This window comes from Sphaerodactylus townsendi, linkage group LG04 (assembly GCF_021028975.2).
Source record: "Sphaerodactylus townsendi isolate TG3544 linkage group LG04, MPM_Stown_v2.3, whole genome shotgun sequence".
Taxonomy (NCBI): Eukaryota; Metazoa; Chordata; class Lepidosauria; order Squamata; family Sphaerodactylidae; genus Sphaerodactylus; species Sphaerodactylus townsendi.
Genome location: NC_059428.1, coordinates 140,961,331 through 140,988,795, shown reverse-complemented (window position 1 = coordinate 140,988,795; position 27,465 = coordinate 140,961,331). Strand labels below are relative to the sequence as shown.

General features: G+C 48.8%; 2 protein-coding genes across 3 annotated transcripts in view; one reads left to right on the top strand and one right to left on the bottom strand.

Moving 5' to 3' along the window:
* The first annotated feature begins 34 nt into the window (after positions 1 to 34).
* B9D1 (B9 domain containing 1) lies at positions 35 to 10,646 on the top strand. The gene is made up of 7 exons (XM_048492409.1): positions 35 to 188; positions 1,860 to 1,928; positions 3,482 to 3,593; positions 5,027 to 5,123; positions 6,134 to 6,196; positions 7,901 to 7,968; positions 8,948 to 10,646. Exons 1-7 carry the CDS (start codon positions 123 to 125, stop codon positions 9,082 to 9,084), a joined length of 612 nt encoding a protein of 203 aa, XP_048348366.1. The 5' UTR covers positions 35 to 122; the 3' UTR covers positions 9,085 to 10,646.
* Positions 10,647 to 14,585: 3,939 nt separating this feature from the next.
* Positions 14,586 to 27,465, bottom strand: part of EPN2 (epsin 2) — a 57,429-nt gene continuing 44,549 nt past the window's right edge. The window contains exons 5-8 of one of the 2 annotated variants that reach the window (XM_048492408.1): positions 26,728 to 26,898; positions 23,328 to 23,420; positions 20,566 to 20,781; positions 14,586 to 15,558 (exon numbers count right to left, since the gene is read on the bottom strand). In XM_048492408.1, the coding sequence (XP_048348365.1) occupies positions 15,236 to 15,558; positions 20,566 to 20,781; positions 23,328 to 23,420; positions 26,728 to 26,898 (803 nt within the window). In that variant the 3' untranslated portion in view covers positions 14,586 to 15,235. The remainder of the gene's footprint in view (positions 15,559 to 20,565; positions 20,782 to 23,327; positions 23,421 to 26,727; positions 26,899 to 27,465) is intronic. The other variant, XM_048492407.1, reaches the window with a different exon arrangement.

The following is a 27,465-nucleotide window of genomic DNA, read 5'->3' as shown; positions in this document are numbered from 1 at the left end:
TCCGTTTTCGGATTCGAGGGAGGAAGGTTGTCCGAGGCGGCTCGCCGTAGACCGGCCCCGTTGCTAAGGGAGGTCCTCCGTGTGGCCTTTAGCAACGGGTTCGCTTTCGCCCCGCGGCCCGCATGGCGGCTGTCGCCAACCCCACCGTCTTCCTCCTCATGGTCAGCGGGCAGATCGAGAGTGCGCAGGTGGGTCGGCGGGCAAGAGAAGCCGGGGATGTGGGTGCGGCCTGGACTGAGACGCAGGTTGCCAACTGACCTCCCCCAGCCGGTCTCCTGTGCAAGGGAAGAGCTGCCCTCGTCGCTTTCCTCCCACTGCCTTTGCTCCCCCAGCTTGGAAGGGGACCCCACTGCCGCCGCTCTGACGGTTTGCAGGATGGCAACCCGCAATTAAGGGCAGAGGAGTGGGGCTGGTTAAAAACCCGGGTAGTTGGCAACGCTACGGAGGGCATTTGGGGGCATAACAGGCCGGCACCAAGGAGGAGGGGAGGGGACAGCCTGCCTAGAATGCAACGGGGTTTTCATTGGGTTGCCATGTGTTCCCCACCAGCTGTGCTGCTATGTCTGCTGCAGGCACTAAATAAAAATGAGCAAAAGGTATACTTTACTGCAGTGGGAAGGTACAACCCAACAGGTGCCCAGAGCGACAGTCTAGGGGTAGCCAATGGCGCTCCAGATGTTCATGGACTACAATAGCCATCAGCCCCTGCCAGCATGACCAGTTGGCCACCCCAGGTCTAGGGCAATTATATGCAGAAAAGCAATTGAAAGCAACCATATACAAACAGGTAGTAATCAAACTGGTACAGTAAGAATGTTTAAGTAGAAGCAGTCTGAATGGGTATAAAAACAAGCAGTAATCCAACTGGTACAGCAACGAAATTATCCAATAACCACATTCAAGTAGAAACAGCTCAAACAAGTACAAAAGGTCAGGCTTTCCGGATAACACTGATTCCTGTTTCATAGATGAATAAAACCCCTTTTTTTCTTCATCAAAGGAGCTGTATGTATAATGTCTCCTTTAAGGAACTGCATAGCATTGTTGTTTGCCTATTGTTTATCCTTGTTGTTTGTTGTCTCCTTTGAGTATCCTGCTGTACAACAGGACGCTCCACAGGGCTTGGATTTGCATTCTAAAATATAGAAAATACCACCTGTATATCAAAAGGATTTCTTTATCAAATCAGAATAGAATAGAATAGAATCTTTATTGGCCAAGTGTGATTGGACACACAAGGAATTTGTCTCCGGTGCATATGCTCTCAGTGTACATAAAAGAAAATACATTTGTCAAGAATCATAAGACATATTAAGGAAAAATGGTATTTATCTTATCAATATTCTGCAAGAACGGGCCCCCCAAAAGCTCTACATAAGCTCAGCAAAAGTTCCAAGTCGCAGCGCATTTTACATTGTCTAATTTGATAAAGAAATCCTTTAGATAACTCAAAGAAGACAGCAGTTGTGGGCAAAAAACAACCCTGCGTGGTTCCTTAAAGAATTCCTCGTGGGAATTTCTTCAGCTCAGCAGTGTACAAATGTGGCACTTGTGGCAGATTCGAATCCCCCACTTGTGCCATGCAGCACCATGCTTCAACCGAACCTCCCTCACAGGGGCATTGTGAGGAATAAAACAGAAGCGAGACAAACGACCTAAGTGGTTTGGGGAAATAGGTGAGGTACAAATAAACCTATCGGGCAGCGCTATACAAGTTTCATTTGTAGATTGGGTGGCTGCCTCCTTGAGTTCCACAAGGCAGGAAAGCGGCTAATAAAGGCTTTAAATAAATAAATATTTATGAGGAAAGATTTACTATTATTTATTATTTAACAGCAATCTTTTCCACCCCTCTCCAGTTCCCGGAGTTTGACGACCTCTATTGCAAGTACTGTTTCGTGTACGGCCATGACTGGGCCCCCACGTCGGTAAAATGTTTCTCTACCATCTTGTGGACATTTGGGTGTGATGCAATGACATGTTAACTTTGCTTTGGACAGCTTTGCTATGGAACAGTTTTTGCATTATATCTTTAACTCTGCAGAGCCTGGATTTGTGGACTCCAGAACAGAGCCCTTTTTGGGGAGAGGTGGTGTAGTGTAGTAGTTAAGAGTGGCAGACTGGAGAGCCAGGTTTGATTCCTCTCTCCTACATTCATGTGGGGTGGCTCTGCAGAGGAAAGCAATGAAGAAGAAGAAGAGTTGGATTTATATCCCCCCTTTCTCTCCTGTCGGAGACTCAAAGGGGCTTACAAACTCCTTTCCCTTCCCCCCTCACAACAAGCACCCTGTGAGGTAGGTGGGGCTGAGAGAGCTCCAAAGAACTGTGACTAGCGCAGGGTCACCCAGCTGGTGAGTGTTGGAGTGCACAGACTAATCTGAATTTCCCAGATAAGCCTCCACAGCTCAAATGGCAGAGCGGGGAATCAAACCTGGTTCCTCCAGATTAGAGTGTACCTTCTCTTAACCTCTATGCCACTGCTGCCCAATGGCGAACCACCTCTGCTTCTCACTTGCCTTGAAAGCCCCTTACTGGGGTCGCCATAAGTTGGTAGCTAAGCAGGGTCACTACTTGGATGGGAGACCACCAAGGAAGGCTCTGCAGAGGAAAGCAGTGGCAAACTACCTCTGCTTCACACTTGCCTTGAAAACCCCTTACTGGGGTCGCCATAAGTTGGAGGCTAAGCAGAGTCACTACTTGGGTGGAAGACCACCAAGGAGGGCTCTGCCTCTCCTTTGCCTTGACAGCCCTTGCTGGGGACAACACAAGTCAGCTGCATAGCAAGCGCTACAGAAAGCCAGCTTTGCGAAGTAGTTAAGAGGAGTGGACTCTGATCTGAAGAACCACGTTCGATTCCCCACTCCTTCACATAATCAACAGGCTCTAATCTGTGAACTGGATTTGTTTCCCCTCTCCTATATGTGAAGCCTGCTGGGGGACCTTGGGCCACTTGCAGTTCTCTCAGAACTCTCCCAGCTCTACTGACCTCACAGGTTGAAGGCTGGGGGGAGGGGAAGGGAAGGGAATATTTGAGGTCACAGACAATACAGTATCTGAACTGTTGCTTGGGGAGGGCATCCGGGGTGGCCATCCTAATGCACTACAGATGTCCATGGACTAGTGTTTCCGCTGCTGAAGCATATTCTCCGTACATCTTCCAAAAGGTGGGGGCTCCCAAAACCTGTCGGCGCACAGCTTCAGTTGCACCAAAACAGAAGCACGTGGTCCCAGAGGGTGGTCTGCAGTAGAATTGCTAGGTTTGAGTCCAGTAGTGACTTAGAAACCAGATTAGATGTAGAGTTTCATGGTGGAGTTTATGCTCCGAATATAATCTTGGTCTCTGCTGGGCCCGGATCTCACCGAAAGCACCTACACGTGCTCCGACATGCAAGAAGGCTTGTTGTGGCCCTCCGTTCTTCAGACGCCGGGCGATCGCGTTGAGCGCCGTGCAATTCCCATGCTCCCCCCCTTGCTTTCCCAGGGCCTGGAAGAAGGGATCTCACAGATCACGTCCAAGAACAGGGACTCTCGGCGAGATCTCGTGTGGAACTTCCCCATTGAGATCACCTTCAAAAGCACCAACCCTTTTGGCTGTAAGTGGATTTTCGGGAGGCTGCAAAGTCAGCAGGAATGAAGAGGCTGAGATTCGGCATGAGCTGTGCCACTTGCGCATATTTTCCCCTGCGATGGTATTTCAGTATTAAATGCCCCAGGGTCTTTCCCGTGCCTTCTATACCACAGTCAATCACTTCATAGGGTTCGGGGCTGTTTTTACATTGTGTGTTCCGTGTCATGCAGTGACCTTATGAATTAATATCCTCCAAAAAGCCCTGTCATTAACCACCTCGCCCAGGTCTTGCAAACGGGGGACCTTGGCTTCCTTGGCGGAGTCCATCCATCTCAGGTTGGGTCTTCCTGCTTTTCTGCTGCCTATAACTTTTTTTAGCCCGGGTGCCCCCTAACGACAGGCAAACTGCCAATCATTCTTTCCAATGCCTGCCGAGGCTCATCTGGTCAGTGGGCGAAAGCAGGCCATCAAAAAACGGGGTGGTAGTCTCTTTTCAGAGCGCGGTGATGTCACTTCCTACCAAACCAGATGTGTGGGCATCATCCTGGGACAACGCTCGAGCACTCGCCTAGAAATCTGGTGAAAACCAGACTTTCTGGGTGAGTGCCGGGGCATCATTTCACGGCAACGCTAGTGCTTCCGGGTCATGCCTGAAGTCACGTCATCGTGCAGCCGTGTCACAGCCCCAGAGTTGAGCAGTGAAGGAATCAGTACTTTGACAGTGGAATTCTCATTTCTTGTTGGCAAACATAGGAAAGCTGTTGACTTGTATTGTCAGAACTGAATACGTTAAAATAGGCAAAGCATTATATCCCCCAGCACAGATATGTCAGGCCCACAACCCTTCCCCTTCCCTCCCCTGAAGTGGAAGGTGCTGTTTCACACTCACGCGCGCACACATTCCTCAGATGGTGAAAAGACTGCAGCTTCCCCCCCACCCCCTCCGGCAGCTGCAGAGATAAGGGCAGACTGGCACAGGGAAGCATTCCCAGGCCTGCTTAAGCAATAAGCAGTCAATAGACAACATGGCAGTAAGCCTTCAGTAGACAGAAATATGGCAGGACCCAGGCTGAGAGACTGGAGAGTCATGACAGGCCTCCCCTGCCTCCTACTTACAGTGTGACAGCTGATAAGTAATTCTGCTTTGCCATCTTCTTCCTGTCTGGCATAGTGATTCTGTCCGGCACCTTGAGAGCCCCTTACTCAAGAGGACTGGGTATCCTGCCCAGGTCTTTAGGCGTGCCAGTAAAATGCCAGTTGCAGGCCATGTAAGCTTTGTGTGTTCCAGGTTGATACAGAAGAGCCAACGATACTTACAGGGAAGGGGACAATTCTGAGGCTGCTCTTATCGCTGAGCTAGACTTCTATCCCCATTCAGAAAACAATGAGGCAGACTTGTGATAGTAACAAAGTTAACTACTTGCAAACTCTAGTTCTCTCTCTCCCTCCCTCCCTCAGGGCCTCAGATTGTCTTAAGTGTGTATGGTTCCGATTTTTTCGGCAACGACGTGGTTCGAGGCTACGGAGCTGTTCACCTGCCCTTTACACCCGGAAGGTGAGTCGGCTATTGCTCCCCACACCGAATGTCCGTGTTTCAGCCGACCATAATTTTCATCAGCTGTTTCTTCGTAGGAATCCAGGTTCCAAAACAGCACCACAGAGGATGCAGAAAGCATGAGATTAAGACAAAAAAAAAACACACACAAGCAAGCGATTACAAGCGATCTTGCAAACTCTGTATTCACAAGACTTGTGACTCTGCAGTGACGCAAGGATAATGATGTAAATTTTCATTATGTCCTGGCTAAGGACATGTCGGTTCCTTGTAAACTGGCAGATCAGCCTGCTGTTTGGGTTTTGTTTCACACACGTTTGCTTTTGGCAGAGCACCTTGTGGGCTTCCGTCGGACGTAAAGCTTTTTATTTTGAAAATGTAAGCCCTGCTTTAATTCCCCAAGGAAATCTATCATCCTCATTGATTATCATCTCCAGCATAGTCAAAGGTCTGGATTCCACACCCTATGAGGCATGACTTAGGGAGCCAGCTAAATTTAGTTTGGAGAAGAGAAAGTTAAGGGGTGACATGATAATCATTTTAAAATATTTGAAGGGATGTCATGATGAAGGGGGAGCAAGCTTGTTTTCTGCTGCTCCTGAGATTAGGACAAGGAGTAATGGATAGAAAGTACAGGAAAAGATATTCCACCTATACATTAGGAAGAACTTCCTGACAGCCAGGGCTGTTCAACAGTGGAATATGCTGCCTCGGAGGGTGGTGGAGTCTCCTTTGGAGATTTTTAAACAGGCTGGATGGCCACCTGTCAGAAGTGCTTTTATGGTGTGTTCCTGCATGGCAGCAGGCTGGACTGGGTGGCCCTTGTGGTCTCTTCCAACTCTATGATTCTATTCTGTTCTATGAAAAGTAAAAGACTATTTTCATGCCACGTGGCGGGTGTAGGCCATTCTGTTCACTGTGAAGGGATTGACACGACATTGCTGTCTGCTGTTTCTGAGTGCTTATACCCACTCACTGATCTAATCTTAGCGGTGAAAATTCTGTTCCAGCCATAAAAGAACCATCCCCATGTTTGTCCCAGAATCGACATCCAAACTGCAGAAGTTTACAAGGTACGGCACGAAGCAACATGGCTAAATTTTAATGGAGAGGGAAATTCGGGTCCTGTAGCAGATTAGAGGTCACCAAAATTTGTGTGCGTGTGGGGGATGTGTGAATACCTGATACCTGACCGGGGGCGGGGTGGGTGGGGAGCAGAATTATTATTATTAGAAATTAATATACAGATATAAGTTTAAGTATTATTTGATCAGCTTTAAGTCAGAGGGTTAAAGATAAGCTGTAGTTTAGGAAGTAATCCATAAGCTATTAAGATAGGTTCTCCAAGTTACATTACAAAGCGTTTAGTTAAGCTAAGAAGCGCCATACGCTGCCGGTATTATGTTCAATTTGTCTGAGATCTTTTGTAAAAAGCCCTAACTTGCAGTTTGCCTTTGAAGGTGTTTCTGATCAGAAAAGGAGCTAGACAATACATCCTGCTCTTCTTTTGATAGAACGCCGATACCGGCGTGCTGCACATGGTGACCTTAAATAAGTCGTACTGCCTTGGCCGAAAGAAAACGCAGGTTAACTTACATACAGAGGGTCACTTGAAGATGAGCTCATTGCAGTCAGTTGTCAAGACTGAGGGGGTGTGAGTCAGAGGGACCGACGTAGCTGCGTGTGAAAGCCCCTTTCAAATCTGCCTGATTTTAGAGGCGTTTGTAAAAGATCAGTTTGCAGCTGTCAAACTGTGATGATGCATACTTACTCACTTATTTATACTTTAAGCTTATAGGCCACTCTTCCCCGAAGGGCTCAGGGCGGCGAACAACATAGAAATATACTAACAATGTAATATTTACACAGCATTAAAACCCGTCACAACCACCAATAAAACTACAAATATAAAACTATAAATAGGACCTACATCAGACAGATGGCGATAAAAACCCCTCCCCTCCCTCCCCCCAATCCGAGCCCAACGGAGGCCTAGCTGGAATAGGATCACACTCGACCTTGCTGGCCAAATGCCTGGCGGAACAGGTCCATTTTACAGGCCCTGCGGAAACACTGCAAGTCCCGCAGGACCCTGGTCTCTCTAGGGAGCCTGTTCCACCAGAGGGGGGCCAGGGCCGTCAAAGCCCTGGCCCTAGTAGAGGCCAGCCAGATACCTTTTGGGCCAGGGACCTTTAATAGGTTCTCCTCCGAGGACCAGAGGGACCTAGTTGGTTGACGACTGTTTTGGAAAGAAAAAGGAGCTCCCTCATTGCTCTGGGAGTTAGCTAGAGAGTTGCGGCTGGGGCAGGCGATACTCGTTGAGCAGCACTATTTTCCAGTGAACTTTTCCTCGAAACTCACATCTGGGGTCTGGACTTCAGAAATTATTTTCTTCTGGGCTCAACTGGACATATCAAAGGGAGCTTTGACTCTCAAAAAGTTTGTGCCCCCCTCCAGATCTTGTCGGCTTTTAAGCAGCCAGCTGCCAGACTTGAATTGAGCTTTTCCTCTGCAGGCGGAGACGGCTGTCCTCTTAAAGGGACAGTTTTGGCCGAACATCTTGCCGAGTGAGCATGTTGTGACGCAGTTCGTTTCGCATCCGCTTGGGCGACCCGGGGCATACTGCTGGGCTGGCTGAGCAGCCCCCCGAGTTTCTCCGCCCCGTATTTGAGGCTCAACGAACTGCAATTCTGGGAATTTGGCTCTTCAAAAAAGGGGAGGGGTGGAGCTGTGTGGCTCCCATAGGCCCGACTAACCTTCCTTGCCTTTTCCTCCAGTTGGCTCATGGGACGGCGTCCGGAGTTCACCGACCCCAAAGTGGTGGCACAGGGAGAGGGTCGAGAAGGTGAGTACTTGGGAACGGACTCCGCTTTCTTCTTCTGCCTTCTTAGTCATGGGTAAAGAGCCCTGTCTGGGCCAGGCCCTGTAAGGGGCACAGCCTCTGGAGGAGACCAGAGTAGAGGACACAGGAGTGGCCCCAACCCTGGAGCAGGTTGAGAAGGTCACTGCCCTGAAAGAGTGCCAGGATAGAGTTGTCACCTGGGGAAAGTGTTCCCTGGTGGAATTAAAGGAAGCAGGAAGAAAACGGCCTGCATCAGTTTCAGAAGTGCGCTGGGTCCAGAGGAAAGAAGGAAATTCGCAATTGCTATATATTTGGGGAGGGGAAGCAGCTGCAAAAATGTTGGCTGCCTGTCTTCTCAGGGGCCTTCACCCTACAAGGCAGCCCGGTGCAGGCGCTGAAATAAAAATGAATGATACATTGGTCGTAAATACATAGAGCAGGGGACCCCAGCTTGGTGCCTGTGGGTGCCGTGGTCTCCACCAGGTGTTCTCAGAAAGGGGGCGGAGCCAGATAGCACCTTGGCCCGTGAGGTTTCTACTGCTGCTGCTAGAGATTTGGGGGAGGGGGGAAGGGAAGGGCGCCATCATCTGGTTGTAGCCTACCCACCCTGGGGGGACGGGGAGGGAAAGGAAGGGTCATCTGGTCCCGGTCTACCCCCCCTGCAGGGATGGGGAAGGAAGGAGAGAAAGGAAGGGGGCCATCATCTGGTCACGGCCCTCCCACCCTGTGGGGAAGGGGAGGGAGGAGGGATAGCACAAGGATCTTCACTGTGTGACCAAAAATAAGCCACAGCAGCCATCTTGTGGCTGCGCCCTGTACAGGGTGTCATAATTCAAAGCCGCCTACGGTCTCAGAAATGTCGGGGACTTCTACCACAGGGTAAGGAATGACACGTGGCATTATGCAGCCGAGTTTCTGTTTCTTGTGGGTTTTTATTCGTCCTTTTTTAGCATCACTGACTGCTGGGTTGTCTCCCCCTTAGTGACCCGGGTGCGGTCCCAGGGTTTTGTGACCCTCTCTTTCAACGTGGTGACCAAGGACTTGAAGAAGCTGGGCTACGACGTGAGCCCAGCCGGAGTGCCCAACCTCTCCGCGGGAGACGGCCTCCACAGATATTAAAGCGGGGGACGCCAGTTCGACTTCTACTCAACAATTCTGTTCCCAACCTGTGCCTCAGGCCCGTGCAGTTCTGAGACATCCATCTGCGTGGCAGCGTGAGAGACTTAGAACCTCAGCTACGGGAGACCATGTCTGCACTGACTGACAGAGCGGGGATGCTTAGCTTTTTAATGTCCTCTCCTGTGAGGAGCTCCCTGCTTTCAGAAAACTAAAGTATCAGGGAGCGAGAATTCACGTGGCTCTCTTGCAAGGAGTTTCGTCTCACATGAGCATTGTTCTGGATTCCCCTCCCCCCGGTACCCTGCAGAGTGGCATCAGGGGACCACCTTTGACTATTTCTAGCTAGGGTGTTGTGGCTTTTCCGGGTTGTATGGCGGTGTTCCAGTAGCATTTTCTCCTGATGTTTCGCCTGCATCTGTGGCTGGCATCTTCAGAGGCAGACGAAACGTCAGGAGCAAATGCTACTGGAACACTGCCGTACAACTCAGAAAACCCGCAACCCCCTAGTGATTCCAGCCATGAAAGCCTTTGACAATACATATTTCTAGCTACTTCATGTCTTCTGGGTGGGGGAGGGACGAATTTATCACTCCTGCTGCCCCAGACCTTCCGTTCGAGTTATCCTGAGTGGGACTGCTCACGGGGTTTGAACTTGCAGCAACAGGTCTAGGAGATCGCCCCTTTCTGTGCCAAATTGAAAGATTCTTTCACAGTTGTCTTCCCTCAAACCGGTGTTCCTGTAAATCCCCAGAAGGTCACAATTATCGAGGAATGTCTTCAGATGTTAGTTTGCCCGTTTTCCACCAGTTTGAAGGCATCTCCTTGTTAACCATCCGGCACCTGTAATTGGCTGCAACAGCCAAGTGTCAGGGTGAGGGACCAGAGGGCTGCTACGCAGGCGTAAGGTCCAGGAGGTCCAGGCCAGAACGCAAGAGGTTTTGCACATTGTTCACAAGATATTACCTGACTTCCAAGTCTCATCAAAAGCCCCGTTGTGCCCTTGATTAAGCCTGCCTTTGTTAACCAGCTCCAGATGCTTTGCAAATGCCTATGGAATTTGAAACAGGCCAAAACTGGACGCTTAAAAAAAAGAAATCAATAATCCGCCTGCCCCCCCCCCCCTTTCCCCCATTTGTAGCAAGAGCCTTGTGGATGCTGACGGGAGGGTGAGTGAGTGAGACTCATCCCTGCAAGGAAGGGAATAATGCTAAAGATTTTGTGGCGGCTTTAAGGCATTGATTCAGGACCTGGCTAGGAAAGGACACGCAGCTAAATTTCCACGTGCCTTCCGGCTAAAGCACTCTCACTCCGGGGATTTGGAGCCCTGTTTTCCCACCAGCTCTTCACAGCAGATGCTTCTGCCACCAAAGGAAATTCCTGCTTGTTATTTGTGTATCTCCACCCTTTCTCCGAGGAATGCAGAGTTTTCGAAGCGTTGGCTGGCTGAACGCAAGACAGAACGCACAGCCCAGACAGTACTAAACCAGTTTTTAATGTTTTCTTTTTTAAACTTCCAAGCATTACTGTAATGATTTGCTTAAGGAATGGGAGATTGAAAAGTCGAAGTCTGATTCTGTAATTTAAAAATGCACGTTGCAGCACACTGCTGAGCAAATGCAAAAGGGCTTTGGTAAAAGGGGTGGATTTCTCGGCCTCTCTCTCTTTTAGAATAGCCAGATACCAATTGTCTTTGCATACGGGCGGCTTCCTGTTTTGGATCTGGTTTCTGCTTTTATCGCCTTGACCTTTTCAGGAAGCTCCAGCTGCCTGCCCCGGGCAGCTTGCCAAGCGGCTGGTGTAAAGGAGAAGCGGCAGAGATTTTAACGTCCCAAAGAGAAAATATCAAGGTTATCTTACAGTCCCTGACAAGCTGCAGTTCTCCAGCAAGTTATTCATGCGTTGACATTCTGACCAACCAGCATGTATTCGGAAAGTTATAAAAACCTCGGCCGTTCACCCTCTTCCTCTTTTAAACATCTAGATGTCCTGTAGCATAAAAGTACACTTGAGTCTTCCATCAAAGTGCGCTAAATAGTAAAATGCTAAAAGCCTAGCTCATTGATTTTCCCATCAAGGAATAGAACAGCTCCACTAAACATACACATTCATGTACACCGCTTGGTGGCTGCAGCTTTTCTGTGAATGAGATGCCACAGGTCCAAGGCAGGGAAGAAGAAGAAGAGTTGGATTTCTACCCCCCCCCCCCTTTCTCTCCTGTAGGAGACTCAAAGGGGCTTTCAAACTCCTTTCCCTTCCCCCCTCACAACGAACATCCTGTGAGGTGCTTTGGACAGCTTGATGGTTATGGAACAGTTTTTGCATTATATCTTTAACTCTGCAGAGCCTAGATTTGTGGACTCCAGAACAGAGCCCTTTTTGGGGAGAGGTGGTGTAGCGTAGTAGTTAAGAATGGCAGACTGGAGAACCGGGTTTGATTCCTCACTCCTACATCCATGTGGGGTGGCTCTGCAGAGGAAAGCAATGAAGAAGAAGAGTTGGATTTCTATCCCCCCTTTCTCTCCTGTTGGAAACTAAAAGGGACTTACAAACTCCTTTCCCTTCCCCCCTCACAACGAACACCCTGTGAGGTAGGTGGGGCTGAGAGAGCTCCGAAGAACTGTGACTAGCCCAAGGTCACCCAGCTGGTGTGTGTGGGAGTGCACAGGCTAATCTGAATTCCCCAGATAAGCATCACCTTCCTCCCCAAAAAGCTTCTCTTCCCTCAACCTATGAGCCAATCCAGAACTTTCTCCACTATAGAGGTGGTTCAGAAAGCCCATGTACCTGCAGGGAGCACCGGTTGACGCCTCCGATCTGGCAACCATTTTATTGAGGCACCCAATGTCCACAATTGCCCAGTGCTTCAACAAGGATGGGGCCCCCTGTACTAAGAGCTGACAGGGAAGATAGGGAGACAATAACTTGAGGGGGGAGCAGGGCTCAGAGGTAGAACATTTTCTTGGTGATCAGAAAGTCCCACGTTCGATCCCCGGCATCTCCAGTTTAGAAAATAATAGAGGTTGTAAAATGCTGTCAGCAAATTCCGTAGGGAGTGGCTACTAGTCTGAGTAGGCAAGTTTGACGGCAGCCTAAAGCCATGTCAGGCAGGTCCAACGAAGTGGTAGTACCGTACACAACTTTAACACAGCTTGGTGGAGTCCAAGGAGGTGAATTCAAGCGCCAACTAAAAGATTTCCGAAAAAGTTAAAAATTTGCGGTCGGAGCAGGCTAGGTCTCAGCTTTTGAGAAAGGCCTGGCGTGTTTCAGACTCACTGCACAAGCGGAAACGAGCAACGACTAACAGAAGTGCAGCTGAACAAGCAAAGGAAAGGGATGGTCGAGCTTGTACAGGGAACAGACATAACAGCAGGCGGCAAAATGTTCTGCATTGAGAACAGGAAGGGCGCGGGGGGGGGGGGGGGCCCTGAAAGTCTGTCAAACTCCGGAGCAGATGGCTTGAGCATCAGCGCAGCAGAGAACATAAAAGAGAGGAAGGAACGGATGCAAAATTGAGAAACACAGAACGGGCACCAAGATTTGCGTCCTTCAGCTCCACAGGGGCCAACGACTTTATCAGAGTATGAGCTTTCCAGTGTCAGAGATCCCTTCTGCAGTTGCCGTACCTGACAAGAAGGAGCTTCGGCTCTTGAAAGAAATCTTTTTGAAAAAAATAATTTTAAAATTAATTTTCCAATGTAGAAACGACTACAAACATGTAACAGTCAAAAGCAATTCAAAAACCTGCAAATAAGTTCACAAAACGCTTTCCTTTTTTAAAAAAAAGTAAAAAAACTTTCCCCCCACCCCCCCAACTGTTTATGAATACGAAGCTGCACTTTCTGTGGAATGGTGTTCTCATGACTCATCTGAAAGACGAAGAAGAAGAGTTGGATTTCTATCCCCCCTTTCTCTCCTGTCGGAGACTCAAAGGGGCTGACAAACTCCTTTCCCTTCCCCTCTCACAACAAACACCCTGGGAGGTAGGTGGGGCTGAGAGAGCTCCGAAGAACTGTGACTAGCCCAAGGTCACCCAGCTGGCGTGTGTTGGAGAGCACAAGCTAATCTGGTTCACCAGATAAGCCTCCACAGCTCAAGTGGCAGAGCAGGGAATCAAACCCGGTTCCTCCAGATTAGAGTGCACCTGGTCTTAACCACGACGCCACTGCTGCTCCGAACCGAAGCCAAAAAACAACCCAGCAATCTTGAATGAACATAATTGACAACGTAAGTCCCAGGATCTCTTTAAAAGTTCATTGGCAATGAAAGAGTAAACGGAGACGGTTGTTAGCACAGAGTGCATCTTTAGTTAGAAGAATTTAGTCGATTAGAATTAACAACATTCATACAATTGTGTTTTTAAAGTTTTTGCAAAATATTACAAGAGAGAAGTTGTTTCTTTCGTGGTCTTCTATAAAAGGCTTTAAAAGTCTTTCCATCTGGATTCGGGGGAGGGGGTGAATGGAGAGAGCACTCATATAGCAGGGAAGGAAAGGGAGGGGGGAAGGCAACTTTAGTGTTTTCCTTTTAAATGTCGCAATTGTGCCCCATTCTGAATTTTTGCTGCAACGGCATTTCAATTTTCTTTACGAAACCTCTTCATTCAAAAGCAAAACAGCTTCCGAACATTCCCTTTTAAAATTCTCTTTACAGAAACAAAAGAGCTAAATATATATATATATAAATAAGAGGGCATTAAATCATAAAAATTAACAGCATCTTAAATTTTTTCAGCTAGACCTGATAATGTCCCATCGATGCTACAGACTGCTCAATAAGAACATTATAAAAATTAGTCAAGAGGGAAATTTTCAGAGCCAATCCTGCCTGTTCAGACCTGAAGGTACCAAAATTTCCCCAAACAAACCAAAACAAAAATTAAAAAGTGCAAAAGTATACGAGAATAACTGCATAATAATGGCAAAGTTTATCCCAAATTATTTCCCAAACTTGCCCTGGTTTAAAAACGGAATTCGTTGTCGCCCAACTGTTTCCCTCTTTTTGCAAGGACTCTCAACGCAAGTCAAATTAAAACACACGCACGCACAATAATTTCCAAATGAAGTCACTATCGGACAAGCACAAAAGCAGAGTCACTCCTGAATGCAAGACCGGCATGCCAGCCGTTTGGATTGAAGTTCTATAAGAGTCCCTGGAGCTCACAGTTTTCAGTACTGCATACAGAACAGCACGCTTTGAGGACTTCAAAACTGGAGGGGGATTTTTCCTGTCCCCCAATCTGACAAATTCGCCTTCTCCGCCATCTCCAACTCTCCCATACGATCCTGGGGGAAATGGCAGTTTTGTACAACAGCTTTTTAAAAAAGTGTGCATGGGAAAAGATTTGTATATATATTCATACATATACTCACTTCTGGCCACCACACATTCTCCTTTTCCTATGATTTCATAAGGACAACGGGGTACGTAATGCCAACATGGTCCTAAAACAGGCAAGAGGTGTACCTCGGGCAACACTCTTGCTTCACATGCCCCATCCCCCCATACCTCCCAGCTTACTCTTTTTTTAGCCGGTCAGCGGTCCCGGGCAACCTGGTGGGGCTGAGCCAAGGGGTACCTACATGATCTAATGGGGGCACCTTGGGTCAATGGACCCCCATGTTCCTCTGGCAGATACGCCACTGTAAAACAGTACAGAGTTTTGTGCAAATGAGGTATCACTAGCACTTTAGGTCTGAGATCTATCCTTCCTGAATCAGGCGGCTGACGGACTTGCATCACAGCGCACTTCAGGGCTGGCTGAAGATACTGTCTACAAAACATAACAAACAAGAGTGGGGAGGGGGGGAAGACTTTAAAACAGCAAGGGCCTTCCTATAATATTGAAATGATTGCGGGGGAGGGGGGGTTGTAGAGAAAGAGAGAAGGAATCTAACTTTGGTGGCAGAAGTCCGGACGTTTTACGCAATTCTCCCGCAACCCAAAAGTAAGTACCGCTGTCTGCAGCGAAAAGCTTATATTAAATAGGTGAGTAGAGAGAAACAGAACACTCATCCAAGACTGTAAACCGCACATCTATCCCCACCCCTAACAAAGGTCTCTTGAGCACACCGGCTCCGTCCAAGCAAGTCCGGGGCACCCTGCTCCTGTTCCGCGCGCCACGTAGCCAACTTAAATTCCGCACGCCAGGCTTTTATAGGAGGAAAGGGTTAGTCGTGTTTGCGGGCTGCGAGGCAGACGGGCCAATTCCAGTACTGTGAAGAGGAGGCCCCACGATGCCTACGCTCATCCCTGGGCCCATCCTGGTGAGGGACACCATCGTGTTCAAGGGGGCTGCCCCCGCGGGCGCCACGGCAGAGAGAGGCAGGGGCTCGATGCCCACAGCTGGCACGGTGTGAAAGGACGGGCTGGTGCCCAGGACAGGGCTCGACCGCATCTGATTGAGAGTGAGAGGCTGAGATTGGTTCACTTGGAAAGGGTTGATTGGAGCAGCAGCAGCAGATGCAGAAGCCGTCCCTAGAGGCAGGGGGTAGGGAATTAACAGAGGAAAAGAGAGAGAGAATCCAACTGGTAAGTGATTGCGATTCGGAGGAAAACCCTGCACAGGATCTGGCTGTCCAAGCCAGCTCAGCTGCACAGCGGAAAGACTCGACGTCTCGTTCCCAGCCTCCCCTCCTGTTCTCTGCGTAGGACTTGCAGAGCAAAGGAAAACAAGCAGAAACCGCAAGTCCTATGTTTCAACAGTAAGGGCTGTTCGAACAAATGGGGGGAAAGTAGAAAGAGGCAGTCGTAGTCTTGCGGCCCATGAAACTGGGACACCCTTCGGAGGGTTCGTGCCTGTTCTTTATCAATGAAGGTTGTATGCTCTTGCCTCTTTGTCAACTCCCAAAGTCACCCTGACTCTCTCCTAGCAGACGGTGCAAAACCCAGTCTGGCATCGACTGGGCCACAGGGCTTTTCCACCGGGGGTCTGTGGAATGGGATCCCTATAGCGGGGTGTGTGTGTGTGTATGTCCTATCTTTGGAGATCTTCAGAAAGCATGCACTGCAAGACTCCCCAGTCTTCATAGAATCACAAAGTTGGAATGGACCACAAGGACCATCCAGTCCAACCCCCTGCCATGCAGGAAGCCACAATCCAAGCACTCCCGACAGATGGCCATCCAGTCTCTGGTTAAATACCTCCAAAGAAGGAGACTTCATCACACTCCCAGGTAGTGAATTCCACTGTTGAACAGCCCTGACTGTCAGGAAGTTGTTCCTGATGTTTAGGTGGAATCTCTTCTTCCCTTCACCTTGAACCCATTACTACTGATCCTCGTCTCTGGAGCCACAGAAAACAAGCTTGCTCCTTCTTCGACATGGCAGCCCTTCAAGTGTTTCAACATTGGCTATCATGTCACCCCTTAACCTTCTCTTCTCCAGACTAAACATCACCAGCTCCCTAAGCTTCTCCTCATAGGGCATGGATCTGGACCTTTGACCATTTTGGTTGCCCTCCTCTGGACTCGTTCCAGCTGGTCAATATTCTTCTTGAATTGTGGTGCTCAAAATTGGCCACAGGATGCCAGGTGGGTTCTGACCAATGCTAAGTAGGAAAGTTCTATGACGTCCCTCGATCTGAACACTATGCTTCTATTGATGCAGCCCAGAATTGCATTGGCTTTCTTGGCTACTGCATCACACTGCTGCCTCATGTTCCCTTTGTGGTCTACCAGGGCTCACAGATCCCTTTTTTGAGGGTGTCTGAATGATGGGCATCTTTCAATGGCGGGAGAGATAGGGGTTATTTTAATTTTTTGTTTGCTTCCAAATGAAAATGTTTTTCACCATTATTGCAAGCTGCACTGAACCACAACGAAAGGTGGGATACAAATGGTTTAGCAAATAATTTTTGAAAAATCTGAGGTAGATCCTATGCCATCCATTTTGATCAGCTCTTGCAGGCGAGCGTGGAAGGCCAGCCGCTGAATTTCTGTTTCCAAAAGAGCATGCACGGATCAGATTTGTTGGGCAACCTGCCATATTTTCAGGCAGAGGAACGATAACTTATCTTCAGGTCAGAGGTAGGAGCTACGTCAGAGGAACATCTGGGCACTCTGTGCAACGAGGAACAAAAGCATATAGCTGCACATGGATGCACAGAGTCCTTGGGATCTTGACCCCTATTTAACAGCCTGATTGACTTAATAACCTTTAAAAAAAAAGCAGCTACAAAAGAGCGACAAACAACTTTCCCAGGATATGATGCTTTGGCCTCTTGCCCAAGCTACAAATTCCTTTTAATATGAAAACACAACGGAGTTTACCAGGAGGGCTTTGGTGACCACCGTGGGAAAAAGAAATAAGTTGTTCTGCGGCTGCTGACAGCAAGAGAGGAACAGTATTTTCTGGTGAATCTGACAAAACGCCTCGTCACTCGGGGCAACTATTCCGAAATCAAGCTGACATAATTTTGTAGGGAAGGGGACTATGAGTCAGTGGTACAGTCCCTGCTTGTCATGCCAAAGGTCCCAGGTTCAATCCCAGGCATCGCCAATTAAAACGATAAGGTAGGAGAGCAGGAAATACTGGCCTCAGCCAGCTGGACAGGGTCTGGCTCAGGAGAAGGCAGCTTCAAAATGCTCAGTCACTACATAGGCCCAGTTGTCATGTATTTCCAAATGCATGTCTGGGAGCTGAGGGTGGTGTAATGGTTAAGAACTGTGGGTTCAAATGTGGAGAACACGGTTCGATTCCCCACTCCTCCACATGAGGAGCAGACCCTCGTCTGGTGAACTGGATTTGATTCCCTGCTCCTCCACATGAAGCCTGCTGGTTGACCTTGGGCAAGTCACAGTTCTCTCAGAACTCTCTCAGCCCCACGTGCCTCACAAGGTGTCTGTTGTGAGGAGAGGAATAGAAGGTGACTGCAAGCTACTTTGAGACTGCTTAAATATAGAAGAAGAAGAGTTGGATTTATATCCCCCCTTTCTCTCCTGTAAGGAGACTCAAAAGGACTTACAAACTCCTTTCCCTTCCCCACCCTCCACAACAAACACCCTGTGAGGTAGGTGGGGCTGAGAGAGCTCCAAAGAGCTGTGACTAGCCCAAGGTCACCCAGCTGACATGTGTTGGGAGTGCACAGGCTAATCTGAATTCCCCAGATAAGCTTCCACAGCTCAGGCGGCAGAGCTGGGAATCAAACCCGGTTCCTCCAGATTAGAGTACACCTGCTCTTAACCTCTGCTCCAGAGATACAGAGAAAACTGGGGTACAAAAACCCTGATTCTTCTACCCTATTCCCAGGAACGTTTGCTCTTTGTGTAGAACGTAACTGAGATGTATTTTTGTCTCAGAGGTTATTCAGTGTGTCTCTCGTTCTCTCTCCAAAGAGAAAAGAGTTCAAGGTCATCCACTTGGGAGCTAACTGGGATGAGTGAAGGAAGCCGTTCTACAAATGCAGGGTGCTAATTTCAGGGCTTAACAATGGACATCACCCACCACCAAAACCGATCCCATTATCCCTCCCCGCCCCAAAACTGGAGACAGCTGGTGATCAGACCCCAACGGCTACAGTCAAGTGGACCCTGAAGCTGGGGGAAAGATCCTGGGGCTTGGCTCTGCTTCCTCCGGGCCACTATTGGCCCTCTAGGAAACTTCTCTGTAAGTTAATCAATCTTTATTACGGTCACGGATCAGAATAAGGTACAATTAAAAAGGATAACGTATACCAAAGCTGTAAAAAACGTATGTAAAAGAATCTACCGGCAGAAGAAAATTGGGAACACAAAAAAAGTATGGGAAAAAGGACATGGGATAAAAGCGTAAATATTAAAAAGGAAACAAGGCATAACAGAACAATAAAATTGGCAGATAAAAGACGATAACTATTAGATCATAGAACGCCCTAGTAAAACAGTAGCCATTAAGCCTGATTTATGGCACAAACTGTGCTGTTGTTGCACAAAACCTGGAAACCAATGGGCCATGCTGGCAGAGGTTGATGGGATTTGTAGTCCATAAACATCTGGAGAGCTGCAGGTTGCAGACCCCTGCGCTATGCAATATCAGGGTTGGTATCTTTAACCAGCAAGGACATTTACAATTGACTGATGTGAACTGGAATGGCCAGTTTGCCCCTGTATTCATTCCAGCTGACTGGTGGGAACTTTAAACCAGTGGAATATCTGCCTAGGGATGGGGGATACCCTCTGTCCCCAGGTGCCACTAATCTGGTCACGTGGGGGGGGGGCAAAACTGGCCCCCCACATGACCAGGAAGACGTCATCTTCGGGCACCCTCAGCCCCGCCCATGTCGTCATCAACATGGGCGGGGCCAAGGAAGCCTGAGGACACCGCCCCCTCCCAGTTTATAAATGCAGAGGAGACGAGGATGGAGCCTTGCAGTTGCTACTGCTCTTCCCAGAGGGGAGGGCAGAAGGGACTGCTGGCTGGGAGTTGGGGGGGCAAGACCTGGGGGGCAGGGCTTGGGGAGGCGGGGTGCCCGGAGAACGGCTGTTTCTGGGCACCATTTCCCCCCATACGCCTCTGCTTTAAATAACTTTAAATAACCACTACATCACCCCCACCTCTAAGACATGCATTTGGAAATACACGGCAATTGGCTCTATGTAGTGACTGAGCATAACTGAGCACATTTGAAGCTGCCGTCTCCTGGGCCAGACCTATCAGGCTGACTGAGGCCAGCATTGGTTCCTCTGACTGGCAGCTGCTCTCCGGGGTTCGAGGCAGAGATCTCTTACGGTGGGAAAATATCTCCTCCGGTGGGAACTTTTGAGGCAAAAGGAGCAGGGACTGTTATGCATTGAGAACTTGCTGTCAGGTCCCCCAATGCTGCAGCTTTAAGAACATAAGAAAGAGCCTGCTGGCTCAGAAAAGAGTCCATCTGGTCCAGCACTCCGCTACTCGCAGTGGCCCACCAGGTGCCTTGGGGAGCTCACAAGCAGGATGTGAAAGCAATGGCCTTCTGCTGCTGCTGCTCCCGAGCACCTGGTCTGCGAAGGCATTTGCAATCTCAGCTCAAGGAGAATAGCACAGTCTGTGGTGTGACAATAAAAATATACAGGAAGACTTCTTAACCAGCACTGTATACATGATCTCTCCCTGAAGAAGGCGAGTTTGGATTTATACCCCACCTTTCTCTGCGTCAAGGTGGCTAACAAGCTCCTTTCCCTTCCTCTCCCCACAACAGACACGTTGTGAGGTAGGTGGGGCTGAGAGACTTCTGAGGAACTGTGACTAGCCCAAGGTCACCCAGCAGGAATGTAGGAGTGGGGAAACAAATCTGGTTCACCAGATAAGCTCTGCCACTCAGCTGGAGGAGTAGGGAATCAAACCCAGTTCTCCAGATTAGAATCCACCTGCTCTTAAGCACTACACCACGCTGCTAGGTGGAACCAAGGGCTCGACGCAGTTGCTGTCATCTTTTCTTCTTCCTTTTGGGGGGGGGGGTTAAAAGCTCTGCCGTTCCCTGTCCCCTTCCTGTGTTAACAGCAAACCTGCTCCCTGTTTAAGATATACCTGGAGCCAAGAACGGGTTCAGCAAAGGGGTGGGTTGCGGAGGCTTCGATATCAACGAGTCCAGATTGACCAGGGCGGCGTTGGGGCCCAAGAAAGACTCCGGGGTTTTCCGCGCTGCGTTCTGTTTACCAGGCACTGGGTTTGAAGGCTGAGACTCAAAGAGGTCCGGGCTGGTGGTTCCGCTGTTCTGTGCTGACAAACTGGAAACCGAATTGGCTGGAACCAAACAGGGAAAGGTTGAGAACAAAAAATGACTGTCAGAGTTAGAACAAGCTGATCACCCAGAGGCGCAGCTAGGGAAAATGGAGCCCGGTGCAAAAATATGCATTTTGCTTTCCCCCCAACATGTTCGTCCGTGGGTTTTTTGTATTTTTAGTGTTTTTTCAGTTTTTAGCCTGCAGGGGGAGCAGTTATTAGGCTAGCAGCATCAAAATCTCAGGGTATCTTTAGGAGACTCTCCTGATGATACCAGCCAGGTTTGGTAAAGTTGGGTACAGGGGGTCCAAAGTTATGGACTCTCAAAGTTGTAGCCCCATCTCCTATTAGCTCCCATTGGAAACAATGGGGAATGGGGCACCCCCTTTTGGAGTCCATAACTGTACCCCCTGAACCAAACCTCACCTAACTTGGGTGGTATCATCAGGAGAGTCCCCTGAAAACTCCATGAAATTTTGGTGCTGCTAGCCTGAAAACTGAGCCCCCTGCAGGCCAAAAACTGAAAAACACTAAAAAGTACAAAAAACAAACCTGAAAATTTTGCCTGGTGCAAAGCGCACCCCCTTCTCCCTTGTAGTTCCGCCACTGTGATCACCCCTCCTCGTTTTTCCACTGTCGTATTAAAGGTTGCCATCCTAACCCAACGTGCTTGGAACCCAGTGAACTGGCTTCCAGGTACGTGTGTTTAGGACACCAGGAGAATCAGAGAGAGTCATTCTTCTTTTTTCTCTCCCCCCTCCCCCAAATCATTCAATGGGACCATTTTAAAAGCAGGCACTGCCACTTTGACACAGGTCAGATGCCAGCCCACACCTAACCTGCAGAATTTTAGGAGTCTAGAATCACAGAAAAGGAAGTGTCCACAAACTGGATACAGAGACGGATTTATTGTCTCTATGGAGAAGATGTTGAGAAGCCTCGGATACATTTTAACCCCTCTCATCGACTGCTGTCACAAAACCCTGCATTGAGGCACCCCGCGTGGTCAGAGGTACTGCTCCTTTTTTAAAGAGCGAGAGAGAATCTGACTTCCCTTCAGCCCAACCAGACAAATAGAGCTCGGTTAAAACAAATGGTTATGCCCTCTTCCGCCAAAAGAACTCGGGAGATTTTGCAATTAATCCGCCCAAACCTCCTGGACCTTCTTTTTGGCGGAATGCTCCGCAGGGTCCTAGTGCCTGCTGCATTATGTGTCTGCCTGCCCTTTCCCGTCTTAGATTGCCTATGCCCTAAGGCATCAAAGGGTGCCAGGGCAGCTGAGGAAAAATCGACCAAGCCGCAGGGTGTCGCTGGAAGCTGCCCAGCCCCTGCTGGATGGCAGACGGAGTGGGGAGTGGCTGGCATGAGCCAGCAGCAGGTGGCCGGAGGAGATGCCGGCAGGCTGAAAGGCCAGGCTCGCTGCCACCAGCCAGGCAGGAGAGGTGGAGGAAAAGCAAGCACAGTCTTTAATGTCTGGCTTTTCAGTCAGCCATGGAAGATTCCCCCACCCCGGCCCGCTCTAGCCCTGGGAGAGGAGAGGCCGCGGGGAGGGGGGAAGCGAGCGCCATCTTTCAACCCTGGCTCCTCACCCGGGCATGGAAAATCACCCACCCCCCCTCCAGCTGGCTTGCAGATAGAGTGCGGGTGGCTGGCAGGATCCAGTGGTGGGCAGGCTGCAGAGCTGTCGGCATAAACACTCTGGGCTATTTTTACCCCACTTTCACTTCCCCCTAACTACACAAAGACCACACTTAGATCTTTTTGTGGAAAATAGTGGTGGTGGTGAAGAAGAAGAAGAAGAGTTTGAGTTATATCCCCCCTTTCTCTCCTGTAAGGAGACTCAAAGGGGCTGACAATCTCCTGTCCCTCCCCCCCCCCCACAACAGATACCCTGTGAGATGGGTGGGGCTGAGAGAGCTCCAAAGAACCGTGACTAGCCCAAGGTCACCCAGCTGGCGTGTGTTGGAGTGCACATGCTCATCCAGTTCCCCAGATAAGCTACCATAGCTCAAGTGACAGAGCGGGGAATCAAATCTGGTTCTCCAGGTTAGAGTGCACCTGCTCTTAACCACTACACCACGCTGGCTCTCGATGGTGCAAGATCCAGTGGAAACTTTGCAGCGACTGACATTAATCAGAGCCACCCACTGCTAGGACACTGGGCATTGACACAAGCTGCGCTCGGGGCATTGGCTTGTGCTCTGCCTAGCCTGATTTTCAAACCCCAGTTCGTAATCTTCATAAAGCACAGGTAAGTTCTGGTTTTTAGAGAATTCTCCATCGAACGATCGCCAAGTAAATCTCGCCGAAGACTGATAAATTGGTGCGGTCACGAAATTATCAAAGGAAAACAGTTCAAAAAAATCCCCCCACGGTTTAGGGGACAGCAGTGCTAGAATGCCCTCCAAAAATATTGACATTTTACAGATATTCCATTTGCGGTAAGAGGCCATTGTTGCTGGCTACGCTTCAGAACAACCAACAATCATACAGCTGAAGTTCTGCATTGCATTCCACCAACACTCCAGCAAGCTTAAACGATGTTTCGATGTTTATCTCACATGTACCTTGCTTTTTAGATGTCCGAAGGCTGTCAAAGTCGGAGAAGTCATCTTTACCTGTCCCGTTCAAACTGCTGAAGAGGTCAAAAGATTTGCTTCCTGCAGGGCACATAAAGAAGGCAGTTGTGGTATCAATGGTCCAGGGCTAGCTCCACAAAATCTAAGATGAAACCACCACCTCCTCTTTCCCACCTGATGCTAATACACTCCCGTAAGGTAATTCTCTAGGATTTATAGGACGAAGACTGAAGCCTCATTTTTAAAAATCTTTTTTGGAAGCCAGCGTGGTGCAGAGTTAATAGCAGTGGACTCTAATCTGGAGAACTGAGTTTGATTCCCTGCTCCTTCACAGGAGCGGCAGACTCTAATTTGGTGTGAACGGGATTTGTTTCCCCACTCCTACACATGAAGCCAGCTGGGTGACCTAGTCACAGTTCTCCCAGAACTCACTCAGCCCCACCTAACTCACAAGGTGTTTCTTGTGGGGAGGAGAAGGGAAGGACTTTGTAAGCTGCTTTGAGACTCCTTAAAGGAGAGAAAAGAGGGGTATAAATCCAAAGTCTTCTTCCTTTTCTATTATACACCATCTCTTCCTCCATAGAATAGCTCAGGCCAAACGGTTTCAACAGAAGAACAGCAGAGCTTAACCGATGGACAGCTGACCAGTAGGCATTTCCATGCAGAATTCCCTGCCACTTTTCTTACACAAGCAGTAAATCGTTGTATAAATGTTTGTATTTTTTAAAAACAATGCCAACAAAATTAGCTGACAAAGCATCTTCAAAAAAATCCCTTTATACTCCGAAAGCAAGCGTCCGGCAGCTTCCATCAGTCAGCCAGAACTCCTAACCAGGAAATATTTTCAATTACCAGGCTACAAGATTCCCGGATAAATCCTCATCTCGTTATGCCTTCAAGGGCTTAGCCGGGGTGATTCCACCTCTGGCAATGCTCATGTGCACACGGATGACAACACTTCATCTAACTCGCTCCTGGTTCACATCAATCCCAATCAGGCTTCTTTGAAGACTGTCGGAGAATTGTCTGTCTGAAGCTGGTGGATATTTTCATCACATTGTTTGGAGACATTTCCCTCAAGGAGCATTATTAAACTGAAGGATACTGACACAGCAAGGGACTTTGTTACATGCGGCTGTTTAAAGTTTAATGTTTGGCGTTTATATTGGAGTGCCACATCGTTTACACATCAAAAGGTCACATCAGCAATGCAAGCCTCTTTAGCTTAGAGATTACTGTAGCTATTGTAGAGTTCACTGTTATCTGTTGTGTTTGTTACTTTATGTTCCAAGTGGATTGCAACTGGATTGAAACACACGTTGAAGTCTTGCGTGAATTGCATCGAAACAGCCATTGAAATGGTTGTGGTGGGTTTTCCGGGCTGTGTGGCCGTGGTCTGGTGGATCTTGTTCCTAACATTTCACCTGCATCTGTGGCTGGCATCTTCAGAGGTGTACCACACACTGTGTAACAGACTTCCTCTGTATTACACCTCTGGAGATGCCAGCCACAGATGCAGGCGAAACTTTAGGAACAAGATCCACCAGACCACGGCCACACAGCCCGGAAAACCCACCAGGACCAGTTGAATCCGGCTGTGAAAGCCTTCAACAAACCGTTGAAATGTTTCTTATGGTCAGAGGTTACGGCCTTCTTTACAAGATACAGTTCATTTTGTTGGGATTACATTAAAAAAACACAAACGCGCTTTAATTTTTACAACATTGATTTATTGCTGATACTAACTCTACGAAAGTTGGTTGATCAGATGCCACAGACTGTGTGTGTGTGTGTGTGTGTGTGTGTGTGTGTGTGTGTGTGTGGATTGACTGATGGGGGGCGGGGAGTGATTTGTTCCTTGAAGGAGGCAGAGATCTAAGCTGAGATATTTGCCTCCTTGAAGGAGGCAGTGACCTTTCTGAAGAGGTCATAATTGTCCTTGGACCCAGAAGATCTCCACAACCACTGCCCGGTAGCCAATCTCCTTTTTGGGGAAGGTTCTGGAGCGAGTGATGGCAGCAAACTTGCAGACTCCCTTGGAGGCTCAGCGCCTGGTGAAGACTGTATCCTAAAAACCTTCACTCAAATGTTTGGCTGACTCCCTACACTGGGAGCCCCCTCACCCCCGGAGGTATCCATTCACCCCTCCTTTTTTGCGAGTGGGTGAGATTTTAGATTGTTTAAGGATTTTTAGGATACAGTTTTATTGTGATTTTACCATTGTTGGATTTTGAATGGTTTTTCACAGAATCATAAAGGTGGAAGAGGCCACAAGGGCCATCTAGTCCAACCCCCTGCTGGGCAGGGACAAGCAATCAAAGCACTCCTGACATATGCTGATCCAGGCTTTGTTTGAAAACCTCCAAAGAAGGAGACTCCACCACTCTCCAAGGCAGCGAATTCCACTATTGAACAGCCCTGATGGTCAGGAAGTTCTTCCTAATGTTTAGGTGGAATCTCTTTCCCTGCACCTTGAATCCATTGCTCCATGTCCTAGTCTCTGAGGCAGCAGCAAATATCTAAACATAGCTATCGTGTCCCCCCTGAACCTTCACTTCTCCAGACTGGACATCCCCAGCTTTTTATGGTAAGCCGCCCTGATGTTGTGGTGAAGGGCAGGAAATAAATGAAAATAAATAAGTGAATAAAGTAATTATTTGGCATTCATCATCTGCACTTTCCCTTTTTTTTCCCTTGGACCATTCTTGCACAGACAAGAGGCTAAATGCGCCCTAAGTCTTTAAAGGAAATCAGGATCGTTCTATTTGCAAGAGTGACTTTTTTCGGTTATTGTTCTACATTGGAGGGATATGGTCAGTTGCCACTCTTAATCTGGACTGTATTACTGCTGTTTGATAGCTGAGATATTTGCAGATGCACGTGGAAGCTGCCGTCAGGATTCTGGGGAGGAAAGGTGGAGTGTGCAGCATAGTGGTTAGGGGTACAGAATAGGGTCTGGGAGACCCAGGTTCGAATGTGAGGCGGAAGCCTTGGGTCACGCACACCCACTCGGGCGCATCAACTTCACAAGGTGGTTGCAAGGATAAAATGGGGGAGAGGACGATTTAAGGTCCTCCGCTGGGGAGAAGGACTGGGTGCAGGTGAAGTAGGTCCATTTAGTCTAATTTAACTTGGACCTGGGCTATCGTAGGATTAACACACGCTTGGCATCTGGAACCAGATAGCCAGACAATCTAAAAGAGAACATGGAGGTCATACCAACAAAGTGCCCCCCCGTCCCAAGATTCTTGGGAAGATTGCTGCGTCTGAACGCTCACCTCCACCACTGGAAAGAGCAGAAGGCAATCAGGTGGCTTTGTTTGGCATATGGTAAAACAAAAGTTCCTTTCAAAAGGAACAAGAAAAACAAGCCGGTAACATCACTCACCAGAAGCAGAAATTGGCTTGTTCGTAGAGGTGGGCCCCCAGGGGTCAGCAGCGGCTTTGGCTGCCACAGAGGGCGGCTGGGAGGAAGCCCAGGGGTCTACATTCTTCGAGAGGGCCGGGGGAGCGTCTGCGGAAGATCCCCAGGGGTCAACAGAGGCAGCTGGTTTGGCACCTGCAGACAGAGGAAAACAGACATCCCGCTCAGTCACGGAGATCGGGAGGGAACTCGTGAGAAAACCATTTTACATGGGTGAAATGTCCTCCCCGCCTGGGTTGGCAACCTCTAGGTGATGGCTGGCAATGGCAAGGTGGCGGAGAACCTATCTCCAGGTGAGAGAGATCAGTTCCCTGGAGAAAATGGCAGATTTAGAAGGTGGACTCTGCAGCATTATGCCCCGCTGAGGCCTTTCCCCAAATCCCACCCTCCTCAAACCCCATCCCCCAAATCTCTAGGTATTTCCTAACCTGAAGCCGGCAACCCTATCCCAACTTCACCATCAGGAGGATCGTATCTAGGCGATTGAGATGCATTCCTAACTGAATGTAATTGCTACAAGATATACGTAACCAGCCTGTTGTATGTGACCACTGCCATTCTGGGGCATTCTTTCCTTGATCTTTACTTTATGGCTTCAAACACTCTGTAGATAACTAGGCTTTCCCCTGACACTTTGGTCTCATGAGAGCCGGGATTGTTTCCATTATCTAATGGGGGTAGGATGCCAGGTGGCTATCTCTC